Below are 19739 nucleotides of genomic sequence, written 5' to 3' on the forward strand. Positions count from 1 at the left end.
CAGGTCCTCCAGCTGTCCACAGTGGCTGATGTAATTGTCCACATCCCTTTTAGTTGCTGTGTGATTGTCCAAATCTCACATTTTCTTTTTTAACCTTCCTCTTGTCACGTTGTCTGCAATGCGTTTCCATTGCTTACAGGATGAAGGTCAGACTCCTGCAGACTAACATTTGATGCTCTTCACTTTGCCCACCACCTGTCTTTCTTCCTGTCTCTTATTTCTGAGCACGAATCTTCCAGTGAAATCTGCTTCACGTCTTTGGATGACGCCTTGAATTTTCTTGCACGTGTGTTCAGCTGTTTTCCCTGTTCAGACCAATCTTCCCTCCCACCCTGCTGCATCCTTCCCTCCACCCAAGTCAGGTTCTGTCTTGACTGAGACGTTCCTTTTGCTCTCCTGTTATCTACCGCTCTAAATTCCTCCAATAGTCATTTCCCGTATCATGCATCTCATTCATTCATTCAATCAGCACCTTCTATATGCCAGACATTGTTCTGGTTGCTGGGGATACTGCACTGGACAAACAGATCCTAATTCCTCCCTTGTGATGAGGAAGATGAATGACAAGGGGCAGAAGTGAAAACAGAGTGTGTAGGATGGTGGTGAGTACCGAGGAGGAGAAGCCGGGGGCTTGGCGTGGAGGTGAAGAAGGCTTCACAGAGCGGGTGACATCTGTGTGAAGGAGCAAGGGAGGGGTATCTGTGCGTGTCTGGAAGAATGTCCTGGGCAGAAGACACAGCTAGCGAAAATGCCTGGAGTTCCAGAAACGCTGAGCGGTGGAGTGAATGAGAAGGGTGATAGGGGCTGGGCCAGGGAGGAGACCCCCGGGGTTCTGGGGGCTGCCCCCCTGCCAGGGGAGAAGCCGCTGGGCCCCCATAAACCGTGGCAGGTGTGGTGGTCTTGCCCCAGGAGGGTCAGTCTGGCTGCTGAGGGACGAGCTGAGGCGGCCACAGGAGGGAGGACTAATTGTGGAGCGTCTGTAATAATTTAGGTGGGAGACAACACAGTGGTGAATTCAGGGTTTTTAAAGACCGTTTTGAAAACTTTTGCTGGTGGATCAGGCCCGGGATGTGAGAAAAGGAGGATAGCAGGGGGCATCTGTGGACAACTCAAGGTTGGGAGCACCGCTGGATGACATACAAGTCCGTGGGCTTTTGGAAACCTAGCATCCTAGAAAGTGTGGCGAGTCAGACACATAGGCCCTTGGCCCTGCCTCCAGGCACCTTCTCCGAGCCCTCAGCCGGCAGCATGGCCTGCCTGCCTTTCCCGGGGCTCGTTTTGCGGCTCCAAATGCTCTGATCCCCACCCTTGCCTCCTGAGGCCTGCAGGTTTCCGTCGCAGCCTCTGGCCAGCTCTCTGTCCTCCAAATGTTCAGCACCCACTTCCCGCAAATGTTTCCCAGTTGAGATGGACCGCGGGGCGTGATGAGAGCACCCTTCCTGCACCACCCATTTCCCCAGCGGCTCCCTCCTCACGTCCCCTCCTTCCTCACACCCTCTTCTTCCTCACGTCCTCTCCCTGCAGGGGCATTTTGCCCGCAGTGGGGCCACAGCCGCCACGGACAGCCTTGTCCGCCTGCTCAAAACCCCCACCCAGGAAGCTCGTGTGTGCTCTTGGACTGCCAAGCTTAGCTTCCAGTTGTGAAGCTTGGCCATTTGAGGACAGATATCACGGGTCAATGTGACCACGTGTCCACAGTACAGTAAGTCCCTTACATACGGAGGTCCATTCCAAGAGCGAGTCGGTAAGTCCGCTTTGTGAGTCCAGCAAAGTCCAACCAGCACAACTGGCTCTCTAGTACCGTAACAGGTTTGTCACGCTTTTCACGTAAATGATACATAACTCAGCAAACAAGAGTACACAAAAGCACAGCCTCTTGTAGCGTGCACATGCGTGACAATGTACGCCGGACACGTAAACTAGCAACGGGTATGATGGGACCCACGTCTCTGCGAGTTCACAGCTTGGAGGTTCTCGTGTAGGGGACTTACTCCACAGTCACGTGCCAGCTGTGTGTCTGCCTGCAGGAGGGAGACTGGGGTGGAGGGCACCCGGGGGGCAGGAGTGGATGCCTGGTTTGTCCTTTGTGCCCAGGAGTTCAGCCCAAGGTGAGAGATGGCCGTCCGTCCAGGTGAGCTCCGTACTGGGGGTAGTCAATGCTCAGAAACCCTTCCACCTGCCCTTCTGGTAGCTCTAGAGGACGCAGCCTCCATGACCGGCTGTCTTCACTGCAGGTCTCCCTTCTGTCTAGGGGCTACGCGACCAAGCACGTGGTGGAAGGCCTGGAACCGCGGACCCTGTACCGATTTCGGCTGAAGGTCACCAGCCCCTCTGGAGAGTACGCGTACAGCCCGGTGGTCTCGGTATCCACGACCCGTGAGTATTCAGAACTCGGATTTGTCTAATGGTGACCGGCCAGCGTGGAGGGGAAGATGCTCTGCTTTCTGCTCGGCCTGACCGCACGCAGAAACCGCTCTGTTTTTGAACGCCGTGATAACATTGTTCACTGGCCGGGCCTGGCCATCCCACAAGGGAAGTCGCGTTATGCTCAAACAAATGTGTTTTTGTGTTGGCTGGTGCTACCCTGGGAGTGCACATTCAGGAAAAAAAAAGGATGACGTCACCTTTCTTAGGAAACAAGCCAGGGGGCGTGTGGGCCGCCCCAAGGGTTCCCAGGCCGAGAAGCAGGCTGGCCGCCTGGGTGACCTCAGGGGAGAGGTCTGCTTGGCATTTTGTCCCTTTGAGACAGCGTCAGTGCATCGTCATGGCTTGATGCATAAACCTGGTTCCTGGGGATGCCGTGGGTGAGGACATATGGAGGGGGGGACACGTGTGTGGGGATGCCGTGGGTGAGGACATACGGGGCGGTGGGGGGGGACACACGTGGGTGGGGACGCAGTGGGGGAGGGGTGAGAGGCCGATTTAAGAGTGCAAATATTTTCTGTGATCATACTTTCCCTTTTAAAGGTTTATTTATTTTTGGCTGTGCTGGGTCCTCATTGATTTGCGTGGGCTTTCCCTAGCTGCACCGAGTGGGGTGACTCTTCATTGCCGTAGCGGGCTTCTCATTGCGGTGGCTTCTCTTGCCGCAGACCACACACAGGTTCTAGAGCACACAGGCTTCTGTAGTTGCAGCTCGCGGGTTCCAGAGCACAGGCTCCGTAGTTGTGGTCCATGGGCCTCGTTGCCCCGAGGCCTGTGGGGTCTTCTCAGACCCGGGATTGAACCTGTGCCCCCTGGCTGGGCTTCCCTGGTGGCTCAGCTTGTAAAGAATCCACCTGCAATGTGGGGAACCTGGGTTTGATCCCTGGGTTGGGAAGATCCCCTGGAGAAGGGAAAGGCTACCCACTCCAGTGTTTTGGCCCAGAGAATTCCACGGACTGCATAGTCCATGGGGTCACAAAAGTCGGACACGACTGAGTGACTTTGACTTTCCCCTGCACTGGCAGGCTGATTCTTCACTACAGAGCCACCAGGGAAGCCCTGTGATCGGTATTTTAAAGCATTTTGAAGGTGTGTGTCTATAACGCAGTGACATCTTTGAACTAGAATGCTGTGAAGATTAAAACGGTCAGAAGTGTTCCTCCCGGCCCACCCACTGAAAACACAGACAAACCTTTTTCTCGGTTGCATAAAGGGAATCCACCTCTTGTGAGTTAAATGTTATTTTCAAGTTTCATTCGGTGTAGCATGTGACTTGAATACGGGTATATATGTTTTCAGTGAGTTTCAGTTGTGTCTGTAAGGCCTTTACCCATGGAAGTTTTTGTGTGCAGGAAAGATCATTCAGATTTTGAGTTGGTTCATAATAGCTTCCATTGCATGAGGGCCATGAGGGGGTTGGATCTCAGCTTAGCAAGCTGAGAATTTAGTTAAAGCTAAGAGTGGTGACATCATGTACACCCCCTAAACAGTGCTCAGCTGATCATGAAGAAATTTAGTTTCAGACAAGGCTTCTGACGTGAAATGGTCAATTCCAAAGATTCTGGTCAGAAAAGACGGCTTGGCCCTGAAGCTGGAGAGGATGAACACACTTGCTTTTCTGTGGAAGCTGTTGAGCTCCTGGAGTGTTTTAGGGGAAAGAAAAGGCAGACCTGTGTTAGCTGTTTGTGCGCTGGGAGAAGGCATAGAGAAGGGAGGAGAGCAGAGAGGAGAAACATGGGCAAAGGAAGCCCATAGGGTGAAGAGAGGCTCTGGAGGCCAGCTTTGGGGCAGGCGGCTCCCCCAGGCCGGCCTTCAGCTCCCTGCTGCCTTCCAGGGGCTCCACCCCTGCATTCTGGGGCACCCTCCCCTCCACTCCTGGGCCTGTCGAGTCCACTCCAGGGGCAGAGCTCTGCTCCGGGTGGGTCCTCGTGGGGCTGCCCCTGGCCTGCCGGGCACTCAGGTCCTCCCCCAGTACAGAGCCGTGTCTCAGGGTCTCCCCGCCTCTAGCAACACTCCATTGCCTCTTATTTTACACAGTCATTCGTCTTTCCTGGCTTCCACCTACTGTGCGCTGAAGGGCGAGGATGATGGGTTAGTTATGTCTAATTATAGAAGATCCTTAAGACATGTGTGGGCAGATAGTGAACAAAATGCCCCGAGATAGACCTGGGAGGAGGAGGAGATGCTCTGACTGGCTCGGCTTGCTTTCCTGTGTGTCTCAGGAGGTGGTTCTGGTTCCCACTGGCTGGGGAGGTGCCCCCTGAACCTGCCAGGTGAGCAGAACCAGGTGCAGAGGGGCCTCTGGTGGCCACTGGCATCCTTAGTATCCCACCGAAGCCAGGGCAGGGGCTCCTGGGCCTTGTGGCCAGAGGCTACGGGGAGTCAGGGCACCACCCGGAGTTCTTCTAGGAAGACAGAGGACTGCCACCGCCAGAGCTCCTGGCCTGTCAGCTGACAGTGGCGGTGCCGCAGGCCAGGTGTGCCTTCTCCTTGCCGAGTGGGCTTTGGAGAGGCAGCCATGGGTAACTGGCCCAGTGGTCCAAAGCCTTTGTCACTGTGGTCCATGGCTTCTGCGGGTCGAGAGACAAGGCCTCCTGCAGGGATGAAGGTGAGCTGGACACGAGGCTCCTAGTGATGCCCTGGGAGCCGGGCGTCCAGTCACAGTGGACGCGCCTGCATCCAGGATGCGCACGGGACCTCAGGGCCCTCTCCTGGGTGGGAAGGATCAGGTACCTCTTCCTTCTGGCTGGCTGCTGCTCGCTTAGGCTGTTACTATAATATACAAAGCAGACTCTTCTAAGGAGGCAGATTATGCTAAACAAAGAATTAAAAATGTGCACATTATATAAAACAAGCGAAAATGCTTCTGTGGGTTGATAATTTGCATTCGGTTTGAAAGTGTTTTAATGAATCACAAAAGCATGTATTTTGCTTGAATAAAGGATGCTCAGCCTTTTTTTTTTTTTTTTTCCTTCCCCAGGTAAAGTACATGAGACTCTTGCTTAAATGAGGCATGCAATTTTAATCAGTTGGGCCCTTAAAAAGAAAGAAAAACAGCTGCTGCTTCTTAATTGGCAAATATTTTCCCCAATGAGCTCATCATTTATTCACTGTTTTTAATAGGGACTTAAATTCCACCAAGAAAGGTGTTATCACCCCGCTTCAATATCTGCCAGGGCATCTGCAGCTAAATGACCCTCCTAGAGAACGTGAGCTGAGGCTTCCAAATGCCTCTCTGTCCCCTCCGCCTCCTGGCCAGGTGTCCCCTCCCGAGGTCCCACCTGACCAGTGTGCCACCGGTCTAACACACGTGGGTGCTCACCACCAGCAGCATCAGTTCAGTATTTGGAATTGCGACACCCGGGGTCAACATCAGAGAAACAGACCCACAGATGCAAAGCCTGCCTTTGTCATATTCTGTTGAACGTACTGACGGCAGTCCCTTGGGCCAGACTCACGGTGTCTTGAAGGGCTTGGGGGCGGTGGACTGAAACGTTCTGCTCACCCTGGAATTTCCTCTCTGTTCTTCATGACTCCTGCCTAGAGTGGGAATGGGAGGAGCTGCTCTGCCCTGCAAACAAGAGTCTTTGCATTTCTTTTCTGTTTCTCTGTCAATTCCTGTAACCAGTGAGACCTTTCAAGCCTTGGTGGTCCCTGTTGGGGCTGGTGGTCATACTCAGTTCCTCTTTGCCTTCCTGGCAGGGCTCTGAGAGGGTCAGTGAGTTAATGCTGAGACAGAACTTCCATCCCTGATGGCAGTTACTGCTTCCTTTTGCTGGAGCTCAGTGAGCAGCAGGGCGTGGTGAGCAATTATGTTGTTTTCCTTCTCTTCTATGAGGTGTCCCTTTGTTCTCAGAATGAGTTCAGAGGGTGCTGATGACCCGTCATAGAAGCCAGGACAGGCAATGTGTTGTTAGCTGCTGAGTTGTGTTTGACTCTTTGCGACCCCATGGACTATAGCCCACCAGGCTCCTCTGCCCGTGGGATTCTCCGGGCAAGAATACTGGAGTGGATTGCCATTTCTTCTCCAGGGGATCTTCCCGACCCAGGGATCAAACCTGGGTCTCCTGCATTGCCGGCAGATTCTTTACCAGCTGAGCCTCTGGGGACATTTATTTAAATTACATCCTAATATCATGATACCCTGGTCTTTGCTATGCGTGGCCCTCAAGCTTCTAAGCGTGAAATGAACTTCCTTCATTTTCTGATATGTGCCTGCTGCAGAGCTCCTTGGCTGGGAGGGGGAGGGCCCACACAAGGAGAGGTGTCCTGGGGCAGAGAAGAGGGGCGGCGTGGGCTGGAGGTGGTCAGGGGGCACTGTGCTGGGCGCTGTGTGTGTTTTTCGGACTTCCCTTCACATTCCAAGAAGTCAACACATTTCTGAAGGCTGCTAAGCTTTAGGCCTCCCCTTTCCCTTCACACTTGGCAGGAGTTGGGGGTCATAGGTGTGTATTTAAGATGTCTGCTTGTACCCAACGTTTAGTAAGAGTGGAAGCTTAGAGTGGACTGGTCAGCTACGTCAGCATCTAGTCAAGCTCCACACTCCTTCCTTGGACGACTCCCTCAGCCTTTCTTGTCCTGGTCTGTGGCCTGAAGGAGGATCTAAAAGCATCGTGTAAAGTCCTAGATTCATTCAATAGGATTGAGTTAGGACACCATACTTTAAAATCCAGTAGAAATAGGATGAGCTTCCTATGTTCTTCTAGACAGTTTTGGAGAAGCAATGGCAACCCGCTCCAGCGCTCTTGCCTGGAGAATTCCATGGACAGAGGAGCCTGGTGGGCTACAGTCCATGGGGTCGCAAAGAGTTGGGCACAACTGAGCGACTAACACAATTCCTATGTTCCTCTAAATGATTCCATTCAAATCATGTATTTTTGTGTTTTTAGCGGCGATTGAAGTTTGCAATTCACAGGGGTGGGGTCGTTTTGGTGCAGTAACGGACTTACCCACCATACCATCCTTCTCCTTTCCAGGAAGGGAGAGGGAAAGGGAACTTTGGGTTTCGTTTGCTCACTAAAGGATAGATCATTTTAAGTCCATCCAACTCTCAGCCTCTGCACTGTTGGTGTCTGGGGCTGGATAATTCAGGTTGTGGGGCTACCCTGGTCTGCAGAGTGTTTAGAGGCATCCCTGCCTCCAGCCCCTAGATTCCAGTAGTACCAACCCTTAAGTTGTGACAACCAGTCACAATATCACCAGACTTCACTAAATGTCCCCTGGGGAGCAAACCTCTGTGTCCTCCTATCGCCCCTCCCGAAACCAAGGGGCTGGAGATGACCCCTCTCCAAAGGCCAGGGCTGGCTGTGGGCCTTGCCCTCTGATGGCTTATCATGCTGCTTTTATTTAAGGCCCTGGGTATAAAACTATGTGTGGGATGATGGAAAGGAAGTATAACGTAGCTGAGACGTCTTGAGGAGTTTGGCAAGTTCAAGCAGCCAACATGGTTGTTTCAAGAACAATTCTCACTCGGCTTAAATTTATTTTACCAGAACAGAAGAAAGGGTATCAGCTGAAGGTCATTCTGATAGGGATCCACTCATTCCTCTGCCCCTCTGTTTCCCGGCTCGTACTCTGTCCAGGGAGACTTGTCCAGGGAAACTGGCAGGAAATGGGCTCCAGAGCTGAGAGCTGCCCTGGACCGTTTCTCCACCGGCACAGGTGACCAGGGACCTCTGCAGGCTGGACGTAAGAGGGAGGGTAAGGTGTGGGGTGAACCCCAGGAGGCAGCTTGAGGTGCGATGAGAGAAGACGGTTGTGGGGGATGTTTTCTTTCAGAGTTGAGAATATAACAGCTGAAAGTCAGCCCCACAGCATGAAGGATAGGAGAGGAGCCAGTGTGTGTCTCTTTTTCTTTGGTGCCCCCTAGAGTGAAGACCGGGGACGGACGTTACTTAGTTCAGTCGCTCAGTCGTCTCCGACTCTTTGCCACCCCATGGACTGCAGCACGCCAGGCCTCCTTGTCCATCACCAACTCCCTGAGCTTGCTCAAACTCATGTCCATAGAGTCAGTGATGCCATCCAACCATCTCATCCTCTGTCATCCCCTTCTCTTCCTGCCTTCAATCTTTCCCAGCATCAGGGTCTTTTCTAAGGAGTCAGTTCTTCACATCAGGTGGCCAAAGTATTGGAGTTTCAGCTTCAGCATCAGTCCTTCCAATGAATATTCACGATTGATTTCCTTTAGGATGGACTGGTAGGATCTCTTTGCAGTCCAAGGGACTCTCAAGAGTCTTCTCCAACACCACAGTTCAAAAGCATCAATTCTTCAGCGCTCAGCTTTCTTTATGGTCCAACTCTCCCATACATATATGACTAAGTTCCTTAGACATGTTAGATGAACGAGCCCTTTGACATGACGGAAGCCAGGGATTATCAGCTCGATACCTGTGGGGGCAGGTAGGATGCTACTTGTGTGTGGGAGGTTGGACACCAGGCAGAAGAAAGGTACCCTGCTTGGGGCCAGGGTACCTGCCACTCCATTCCTGTTACCTGCATGCGTGTATATGTGCTCGGTCGTGTCCGACTCTTTGAGACTCCATGGACTGTAGCCCGCCAGCCTTCTCTGCCCATGGAATTCTCCTGGCAAGAATACTGGAGAGGGTTGCCATTCCCTTCTCCAGGGGACCTTCCCAACCAGGGGCTGAACCCACGTCTCCTGTATTGCATGTGGATTTTTTTTTCTTACTGCTAAAGACACTTAAATAATGTGCAGGTGCTGGTCTAGTGCTTTGTGTTATCTCATTTAAACTTAATCATTGACAAAGGTAGAAAGTCATGGAAGCTGAAACACGTGCTGTGAAATAAACATCCTGCTGGACGGCTTCTTTCACATGGTTCTGCCCTCTCACACGGCTCCTCTTTGAGCTTCGGCCGCATTCTCTTCCACGAGGAGTCACTGCACCAAGGGCCTCTCTTGTCCTGTTGCTCCGCTACTGTTTCTCAGGACCTTTCCTGGGCTCTCCCCCACTTGGCAGGCTTGCCCCCACTGTGAGGCTTTCTCACCATGTCCCACCTCTCTGGGTACGAGCCCTTCTGCCCCCACAAGGCCGAAGTGGATGTTATGTTCCTAGGGAAGGACTGACGGGGTGGGTTCCCAATGTTAAAACCATCTGTCTTTTCTTGTTTGTTGTTCACATGGCTTAGTGACTCCCTGGCAAACAAAACCAGCCCATCGAGATGATGGTGGAACTTTCCCTTGCTCGTAAGAGACGTTTATGAAGTCTTAAGAAATCTGAAAGGTTTATTTTTCAAATATCAAAATAACATCCACACAGCAGTGCTTTTATAACTTGAAAATGTCCCAAGCCTTTAGGACAGTCTAAATGTTCTTCTCTTAATATGTGAAAACAAGGTCTTTTTTCAGTAAAAGGAGGAGTGGAGTATGTCATGTAAGAGACACTCAGCGAAGTTGCCAAGTGCCTTCTTAGAGGTGAACATGAACTTCCACTCGAGGCCGCAGGAGGAGTAGAGCTGGAATGAATCTCCTTTCACTGTATTTTGGATGACCGCTTTCCATCTGCTTTCTTCAGGAGAGCCCATAAGTAGCGAACACTTGCACAGAGCTGTCAACGTCAATGATGAAGATCTGTTGGTGCGCATACTGCAAGGAGGGTGAGAGGACTCTGCCTTTTACAAACTTAGATCTTTTTTAATTCACAGCAATGCTTAGAAGCTGGCTCCAAAATCGATCTCAGATGACTGGTGTGAGTTCAGCCTGGTTCTTAAGGACGACCATAGAAAGCCCCACATAAATGGCATTATTTAATGAACATTGAAGACAGAAATGCCAAGTCTGGGTGTCGCATTTTCTTCCCAGAAATAACTTCTGATTCTTGCTTATATGCCATAACATTTGGGCAAATTTCATCCCTAACTGCCCATGTCTAATTCCTGATGAAATTAAGGAATCACTCAATCAGCTGTTTCTAATTCAAATGACTGGTAAAACCCTAGAGGGGAAATGGTGACCATGAATGCCACAGATGGGCTATCTGCAGCTGCTTCCCAAATGAAAAGGGGGTGATGTTACCCAGACCCTTTTTGAATTGATAGTTTTGAGCATCTTAGAAGATGGGGCTTCCCTTGTGGCTCAGTGGGTAAAGAATCTGCCTGCAATGTGGGAGACCTGGGTTTGATCCCTGTTGGGAAGATCCCCTGGAGAAGGGAGCTGCTACCCATTCCAGTGTTCTGGCCTGGAGAATTCCATGGACTGTACAGTCCATGGGGTCACAAAGAGTTGGACACGACCGAGCAACTTTCACTTAGACGACAGGTCATCTCTGAATTGAGGCTCTCTAAGCTGGAGAAGATTCCTGCAAAAAGCCACAGCTTCCAAGCTGCTATTTAAGAGCTTGGCTTTTTTCTCTGAGCAGCAGAGCTTCACGACCGGTAGGTGAGATGGGATAAAGGGAGAACTGTGGCTCTCCCTCATTCCAGGCTCGTGTGGTGGGTGGAGCTGAGAGCCTGCAGCGCAGACACTGTGTCCTCTCCATAGTTGAGGGGGGCCTGCTCTTGGTGGAGGATTTTATCGAATTGCATAATGGTTCTGCATTGGAGAAAATGCCTATTTCAAGTGAAATTACAGCAATTTCCTCCTCTTTCCTTGTGAATTTGGATCCTTTAACGTATTAGGCAGGGCAGTCTAAGACAACAACAACTTAATGGCCCGGGAGGAATTGGAATTTTCGGGAAAATGAACCATTCTAACCACCTGTGCTCTGCAAGAGGCGTCAGCTGTGAATCCACAGGAAGTGGTGCAGGCGCGTTAATCTCTCTTTCTCCTCTGTGTTTTTCCCCAAGCAACGTGAAGGTTGATGTTCCCAATAAATTTGGCTTCACCGCCCTCATGGTTGCTGCCCAGAGAGGATATACCAGGTATGGCCCTTATCTCCTCATCCCTTAGCAAAGGGTGGAGCCCCTTGTTTGGGAGGGGAAAGGCTGTGGGGGTTCTCTTTCCGAAACTGTGCCACACGTGGGCTGAACACCAACTCAGTGGCTCTTATCATAACACCAGACAACACGCAGGGGAGGACCTAATGTATAATCTCATGGTAAAGAAGAGAGGTAGCCATTTCAATGATATTTTTGCAAGGTATTTTATATGTCCTAGGGAAACTGGTTATTGGAATGTTAATTTCCTCATAAAGAAAAGGGGAGGGCTATTCATTCTGGAAAACAAACTTCTCTGATAGGTTGCTCAGATAAAATTTCCACGGACACACTCCATTTTCTCTACTCTTCACAGAGATAAGCATAAATACTAATATTTCCCCATCATATTTATATTTTAACTACTAAAATGCCATTTTGAAAGAAATAGAACATGGATTTCCATTTATGCTACCATTTGAAAACATTTCAAATGGCTGTTAAAGTGACAATGAGTTAGTTTGATAGTCTGGTTTGTTTCATATGGTGAAGTTTTCTGTTTTCAATGAATAATTCACATAAAGGGCAAAAACTTTTTTTTTTTTTGGTGTGGAGAGGTGGTTTCCCAGTTTAATAATACCTGGTCTTTAAAGCCAGCTGCCTCTGAAGATGGAGGAGAGTGTGTTGCCACGATAGGTCTTAAATAGTTGTTCATTTTTCCTGAGTTATCATGGGTTCTTACTCATCAAAACTGCTTATCCAGCAATACTGAAATTTGTTTTGTTTAGGCTTGTGAAAATCCTCATTTCTCACGGCACAGATGTGAATTTGCAAAATGGAAGTGGCAAGGACAGGTAGGTTGTGGGCCCTGCCCTAAGTGGTCGCCATGCTTGTGTTATTTGGCTTACTCCCAGAGGGCTTTGGACTTAACCCCAGTATTTTCTTGTTTCTCTTGACAGTACTGAGACGTGATAGGTTCCCAAAGGAATGATGGTGACTCAAAAGCTGGCTTGTTCATTTGTTACTTATTGTTAACATTCAACAGGGTGATTCTGGGGATATCTATTATAATGCGCCTTCCCTCCTTAGCTCAGAGCCCAGCACACTCTCTGCGCTCGGTAAATGATGGATGTTGAAATGGTTATCTCCAGCTGTGTGCTGGGCATTTGGCTGTAAGTGCCTGTGACGCTTGGCACCTCCCTAAGGGCTCTCACTGCATTTCGCCTGACTCTGTTAACTGAAAGTCTTAGGTGCCTCTAGAGTGAGGAACAATCATGACAATACAACGAGAGAACAACCTCCCTGAGGTGGAAGGACTGAGTGCATCACAGGAGAAGTTTATGAAAACACGATACTCACAAACTTTTTCTTAAAATGATGTGAGAATTTTTAGAAAGACTTAAAATTAACCATCAAGGTAGTGGTTGTTTAGTTAATTAATTCAAATCAACCAATAGCTATTGAATGACCACCACATGCCAGGCTTCACTATGCTTGGCACTTGGGTAGAACAGTGAACAAAATGCAAAGCCTTTGCTCAGGAGCTTGTAGTCATGTGATAGATGCAGAGTAAAGGTGTCTGCACTGCAGACTGGTTTGTAAAGAGTAGCTAGAAGACCCTGATCATGCCTGGTTGGGCAGGAAGAGAACACCAATTTCCAAAATCAGAAAGCCTGCCTACTGTGCCCTCTGGACATAGTGCAGCAACAGATTTTAGTAACATTGAAACAATCACTTACACACTTTAACAGTAGTGTTTCAAGTAACTCTTAGGTAATTTTGGAACTGAGCCACAGTGGTGTGTGGTCCCTCACCTAGAATCAGACATCCTGGAGTGTGAAGAAGAATAATAGTGCCATAAAAAGGAAAAAGAAAAGAAAAAGCTGAGAGGTACCAAAAAACAAAAAAGAATTAAAAAATATAAATTAACTAAAAAATAAAAATTGCTGAGAAATAAAACGGACCAATTTCTCTTAAATCTCAGAAGAAAAAATTAGAAATCTGAAATGATGCAGAACAGAGAAAATTTAAACATGAAAAGAAATTGGTACGTTTGTGTCTAAAATAGATTTGATCAAATCATTGAAATGGGTACTTATTTTTTATTAGAGAAAATTTAAGCCATTAAAATCAACCCAATAAGCAGAACATCTGAAATAAGCCATATCCATACAATAAACTGGAAAATGTATTAAAAAGCTTACCTCCAAAACAGGTTCTGTGGTTTGTCTGTTCTAATGAGCTTGTTCAGATTTTCTAGGTACTGATAGTGACCTTGAACTTCTCCAGAGCAGAGAGAAGTTGGGAAGCTACAGAGGATAGGCTTATTGCTAAAATCTGGTAGAAAGAAAGCAATTCGCATGTCTTTATGTGAAGACATTTATGTGTCTTTTCCATCCCAACTAAGGGGCTCATGTAGGAGGGTAAAGGTGTCTTGATTAGGAAATTTCTTAATATAATACTTCTCATAAGTAGACTAAAGGTGAAACCTGTGTGTGCGCGTGAACTAATCCTCTCTTTTTGTACTTAAATTTTTTTTTTTTTTAGCAATGACTTTTTGAGGAGATGGGATCAACTATCTTAGAGGATGCCCCATGCTTGTGATCTGCTCAACTGTCTCCTGGGTGTGAAGGAGGCATTTAACTTGTTTGTTACTCCTGATAAAGTTAGAATTAGGCTTAACAGATTGATTCGATTCAGGTTAACCTCTGTAGCAGGAGCACCTCAGGACCGGTGTTGTGACTTCCGTTTTCAGGGCTGTGATGCAGGTTGGATATTCTAGTTCCGATCCTTTGGTTAGGGTATAACAGCTAAATCCTTCTTTGGTAAAGATAATAGTTTCCCATCACAATTAGAAAGTAATCTATGTTCTAGGAATTCAGTACACGTGAATATCCTATTCTCCATTAACCTTTCATACAAAAATTTTAGCATCCACCGTGATCCTTGCCTAAATCACTGTTTAATTGGGACTTGCTGAAAAGTGATTTTCTAATTCCATGATTCCTCCCATATTTATTTTGCTGGTGGTGTTCTTTTAACAAGAGCTTTCCCTCACCAACTGAGGATGGACTCATTTTATTCTATAAGCACAACACAAATGTTTATTTTAAGCACAATAAAATGTTTATTTTTCTTTTAAGTGTCAATATTTAGAGGCAGGCTTTCATCTAATGCTTATCTCTGATAGAGCCCAGTGAGGTTTTTTCTTTTCTTTTTCTCTGTTGACTATCACCATGGACTGGTAGGTATGTTTCAAATCTGACATTTTACTCATTTGCAGTGATTATTCATTGTTTGGAGGTTTAATTCACACGCCATAAAATTAATTTTGCTAAAATGTACAACTCAGCCTTTAAAAATATATTAACAAAGTTGTGCAAGCACCATTATTCTAGAATTCTAGGGGATTTCCATCAGTCCAGAAGGAAGCTCTGAATTCATTACAGTCACTCCATGTCCTCTCCCTCCAGCCCTGGAAACCACTAATCTGTCTCTATGGACTTGTCTATTCTGGACATTTGATACGAGTGAACTAATACTCCCATGGCCTTTTGTGTCTGGCTGCCTTTATTTCGCATAATGTTTTAGGGTGCACCTACATTGTAGCCTGTTTCAGTACTTCATTTCCTTTTTACGGCTGAATTCTATTGAATGGATGTACCACAGTCGATTATTAGTTGATAGACACATACATGTTATGTGAATAATTTTCTTGACTTTTCCACCCAAATTAGGACTTCTCTCTTAGGCTTAAACCAGGGAGGATACATATGGACCTGAGCGTGGTAACGGCACTTAATAGCCAAATGTTTCTTCTGCCATGTGTTGCAGTCTGATGCTTGCATGCTATGCGGGACACCTGGATGTTGTGAAATATCTCCGAAGACACGGTGCTTCCTGGGACACCAGAGACCTGGGAGGCTGTACGGCTCTGCACTGGGCTGCAGACGGAGGCCACTGCAACGTGATCGAGTGGATGATAGGGGACGGCTGTGAGGTGTGGGGCCCACCTCATCAACTGCACACGTGGAGGGAGGAACCTAGATGCTGTTCCACAGGTTCAGGGGAAGCAGGGCCTTCTGTGGATGCCTTTGATTAGTTGAACTGAGCAACGCTGGAGGAAGTTCTCTGACTTATGAGCAAGAAGGTTCCTGAAGCCTTGGGACCAAAAAGATCATTATAGGGTTTTAATGATAGTGAGGCTTCAGGTTGTCATGGAGGTTCAACTTGTGTGGGGGGGAAAAGGAAGCTGTGCTGAATGAACCCAAAGCTGGACCTAATGTTGCTTCTACTTTGTTTGTTTGTTCCTTTCCTCATTTATCTCTTCTTTCCATCTGCCAGCAAAGCTTGGTTGTGTCTTGACCACTCACCAGATACTGCCACAGGTGCTGGACACACCGAGACGTTCAGAACTCTTACGGTCACAGTACAGCTTACTGCTTTTAGAATTAGATCATTTTTTATTCTTTGCTTTAAAGATGAATCATTACAAAAAATTTCCAAAGAGCAAACTATATCAAAAAGAAAGCATTCCAGCTCTCGTGTCTTTGCTTCGAAGCAGGTGTTGCTCCTGGTTTCAAGTCATCAGGAAGTACAAATCCTACTTGGCAAATAGAATTAGAGTTGTTTGGACATCTATAGGGACTTTGAAGTTGGGCAAATGGAATTAGCTCAATTATGGTAACTGCTGATAACTTTCAAAACTTCAGTTCAAGACTTCAAAGAAGTTAAATAAAAATTGTAGGGCATGGAAATAAGGAAAGATGGACAAAATGCTGTCCTGATGGTGAGTGCCAGATGGCGCAGGGTTTTGAGAAGTTAAACTGATGACCTGGAAAATAAACTTGGAAGTAGAAGAGTTAGGTCTCCTGGAAGATGTCTGTAGATTTGCTCAGTTTTTCTCTCAAGTGTGACTGAGGGCAAGCAAGGCTTAAGCTGTGGGATCTCACTGGTTATAGAGTGCTGAGGAGAGGGCCCCTTGAAGGAAAAATACCTCAGTCATTAAGATAAATCCCTTTTATTACATTTCTTGTTTTCTTTGTTTTAGAAACGTTCACAGAAGGTCAAAAGGATCAGCCTGTGTGCCTTGGTGGTTAGGGCTGGCCCACACCTGCCTTGGGCGGTAGTGACAGGCACATTCCTCTTGTTTGGTTTATGACGAGTTCTGCTCATACTTTGGACCTAGTGAGAATCTGTAGTTGAAAACGATGGTTGACCTTTGCTGAAAGAAGGGCAGGTCTCTGCCACCAACATTTAAATACTGGAATTTTGGAAGTGTAGGCTCTCTGTGCTTCAGTTATGGACACACTCATTTGGGGTGAATGCCATCTTTTTCTGTAGAACTGCAGCTCCATAAATGTGTCCACTGAAGATTTCTGTGTGGCCGGCAAGTGGCAGGTAGATGATCTCAGCACGATGGAGGGATGGGCCTGGGAACAAATCCATCACCACCCTCTTCTTGAATCGAATGATCTGTACTGAGTGTGACTTATTTTCATGGGGAAACATTTCTACATTTAATGAGCCATGTGACCTCAGGAAGGCCATTTGACTTTTCTGAGGTTTGGTTTAAACACGTGTAAACCAGGAATAAAAATAGCTACCCCTGTTTCACCTTCAGGACCCAAAGAGAAAATGTGCATGAGAGTGCCCTGAAAATGTATACAGCACCCTGTAATTGCAGGCAATTATTTTATTATTATTTAACCATAACAGAGCTTGCTGCCCAGAAAGGTTATTTGTTATTTGCAGGGAGAAGAGCTGCAAATCTTAACGGTGTTGCAGAGGGTAATCTCAAACATACAAATCACCTGCAGGGTCTTAAAGCTCTTCCGGCAGGTCCTTGTTTGTTATTCTGGTCTGATGTTTTACTGAAGCTAGAGATTTCTTTGAGTAATTCTTCTGTAACAGCATTAGGTGTGTGTGTGTGAGTGTGTGTGCATCCAGGTATCCATCTGTGTGCACATGTGTATGTTTCCTTCAATATCATGCCTCATGGATTGATGAAGTCTTTATGGAATTGAAGGAGACAACATTTACATTCCCTTATTTTAAAATGTCTTTTAAAGCACAAAATTGCGAGATGTTGGTGTAGGTTAGGCTATTGGGAAATGGCCCATCTTGTTAGCAGGCAAGCTCTTGTTTTGGACAAGGCATTAGGTTGGCTAATTTTTCAGGCTGGACTTCATGTCAGAGATCTGGTTGCTTTGTGTTTACTTGTAATTCTTCTGCTTAAAATTAATACCTATTGGTAAATATCAGGGTGGGTGTTTATATTCCTGTCTTGTTCCAGAAGGGACTTAACGTTGCTTACAAAGATACTTAAAAAAAGAAGCAGAAACTATAAAAACAGGAGAGGAAAGTTAGGCGGGAGAAAATAAGGCAGCTCACATGGGGCCAAGGAGAAGGGGATTATGTTCATTTTTCTATCCCATCTTCTTTCCCTTTGAACGCTGTGTAAATGAAGATGCTCATGGGTGGTGAGAGGCATCTTGGGGCCTGTCTGCACCCTTTAAAGTGGCCCAAACACAGATGCTCGCTGAGTAAATGTGAACAAAGTCAGCACAGTCCAGCTGATTATCACTAGGTCTAGAAAGACTGCTATCTAAATCAGGGGAATTTGGGCAAGTAGACATTGCTTTATAAGCTTCCCACAAGTGATGTGCAGGACAAGAAAGTGGGCTGAGAGCCACTCGCCCTGTGGCTCCGCAGGTGGACGCTGTGGATGCTGGTTCCAGGTGGACCCCACTCATGAGAGTCTCTGCAGTCTCGGGGAACCAGGAGGTCGCCTCTCTGCTGATTGATGCAGGCGCAGATGTGAATATGAAGGACAAAGACGGGAAGACCCCTCTCATGGTACGACTTGCTCCATGTAGCAGCCTGGCTTGACATGTGGGATTAAGGTCACAGCTGCTGCATAAGAGCCCTTCTTTTGAGCTCAGCTGCATAAAAGCACCAGGTTTGGGTGGTGTATGTATTCCCCACTGGTCTGTGAATTAAGACATGGTGATGTCATCGTGGCATTTTTTTGGGGGGAGCCCAGTCTAGTATCTTTGTAGTCTTTTTACAACTATTTCTTGAAGCATTGCCAACTCCAGTCTCTGGGGCCATTTTGGGATTGAAACAAAGGAGTGCTGTTCTCTGTCCGGGTTTGGCCTCGGCCGTGTTGTCTCACATGGAAGAAAGCGGATTTCCTTTCTGCTTCCCTTGCGTTTGCCGGCGCTGTGCAGTGGGGTCCACACGCCCATCCTGCAAAGCCCCGGTGGCCCCTGTTGGCTCTGCCTCTGGAGGGTGTTGCTGGTGGATGTCCTGGACCTGCCTGCACTGAGATCCCCTTCCTGCTCACACCCCACTGTTGACCTGTTTTCTAGGTGGCCGTGCTGAATAACCACGAAGAATTAGTCCAGTTACTTCTTGACAGAGGGGCAGATGCAAGTGTGAAAAATGAGGTATGTGACTCCATCTCCATCTCAAGATTTCCCTGGAGGGGAGGAGGGAACAGAGGCACGAAAGAATTTTTTTTTTTCTTGTATTGTCTTTCAGTTCGGCAAAGGTGTCCTCGAAATGGCCAGAGTTTTCGACAGACAGGTTGGGATGCTGTTGCTGCCTGTTGAGGCTAATTTTGTAGCATTTAAAAAAAAATTAAAAAACCCCAACTCTTGGATGACATGCACCTGTTTTTGTTTATCTAGAATGTCCTCTCCTTATTAGAAGAAAGGAAAAGAAAGCAAATGCTGAAGAAGTCGTCTGTTCGCTGACCAGGGAACCTCTTACTTCCCTCTCAAAGCCCAGTGAAACAAACCAAAGCGGGACTTGAACTGGAAAGAAGAAATTCTGTGTCTCTGAGGGCTATACATTTAATTACTTATTTAGTTGAAGGTTCACAGTGACTTTTGTAACATACAACCGTTCCCACTTTGAAATACACCTTTTTACCTAAATGTGCGTGGCGGTGGTGTTGTCACTGGGCATCTGCAGGATGAGGATGTTTTCCTGAACTTGGAGTTACACGCGAAACAAAATATTTAGGTCCCAGAGGTGGAGATGCATAGCAACACACCGGTCTCCCTCTTCCCGCTCCCATCCTCCAAGCAGTCTGCCCTCCGAGCCACCCCGGGAGCCGGTGGAAATTCCCGCCCCCCATGTGTTCTCAGTTCTGTCCTTCCCTCCCAACCTAAGGCCTTGCAGCCGTGTTGCCAGGTGGCGCTCCCTCCTGGAGGGACGCTCCTCCAGAAAGCCTAGGAGGCCACGAGCAAAGTTTTCTGCTCAGCTCTTGGCCTCACATCAAAGCGCGAGATACATATTTCAAGACTTCGCTTCTGCTGTTAGAGGAGTCTGTTTAGAACAGCCCGGTCTGAGGCTGTGTTTGCATAGACTCAGACCCTGACGATGAAAGACATGGCCTGCTGGCAGCTTTGCCAAAGAGGAGTTTTATTTCACTG

General features: G+C 47.7%; 1 protein-coding gene across 1 annotated transcript; it reads left to right on the forward strand.

Moving 5' to 3' along the window:
- Nucleotides 1-748: 748 nt before the first annotated feature.
- On the forward strand, nt 749-19238 carry FANK1 (fibronectin type III and ankyrin repeat domains 1). Its single transcript, XM_055560332.1, has 14 exons — nt 749-889; nt 1525-1607; nt 2028-2108; nt 2252-2363; nt 8007-8124; nt 9292-9447; nt 9957-10038; nt 11227-11301; nt 12084-12149; nt 15130-15295; nt 18010-18153; nt 18669-18746; nt 18841-18885; nt 18990-19238. Exons 1-14 carry the CDS (start codon nt 749-751, stop codon nt 19053-19055), a joined length of 1413 nt encoding a protein of 470 aa, XP_055416307.1. The 3' UTR covers nt 19056-19238.
- Nucleotides 19239-19739: the final 501 nt, after the last annotated feature.

Source organism: Bubalus kerabau, chromosome 22 (genome assembly GCF_029407905.1).
Source record: "Bubalus kerabau isolate K-KA32 ecotype Philippines breed swamp buffalo chromosome 22, PCC_UOA_SB_1v2, whole genome shotgun sequence".
Lineage (NCBI taxonomy): Eukaryota > Metazoa > Chordata > Mammalia > Artiodactyla > Bovidae > Bubalus > Bubalus kerabau.

Coding starts and splice junctions, on each gene's coding strand:
- FANK1 (XM_055560332.1), top strand. CDS start 749: ATGCCTGGAGTTCCAGAAACGCTGAGCGGTGGAGTGAATGAGAAGGGT. Junction 2,109..2,251: donor GCCCAGGAGTTCAGCCCAAG/GTGAGAGATGGC, acceptor CCTTCTGTCTAG/GGGCTACGCGACCAAGCACG. Junction 12,150..15,129: donor AATGGAAGTGGCAAGGACAG/GTAGGTTGTGGG, acceptor CATGTGTTGCAG/TCTGATGCTTGCATGCTATG.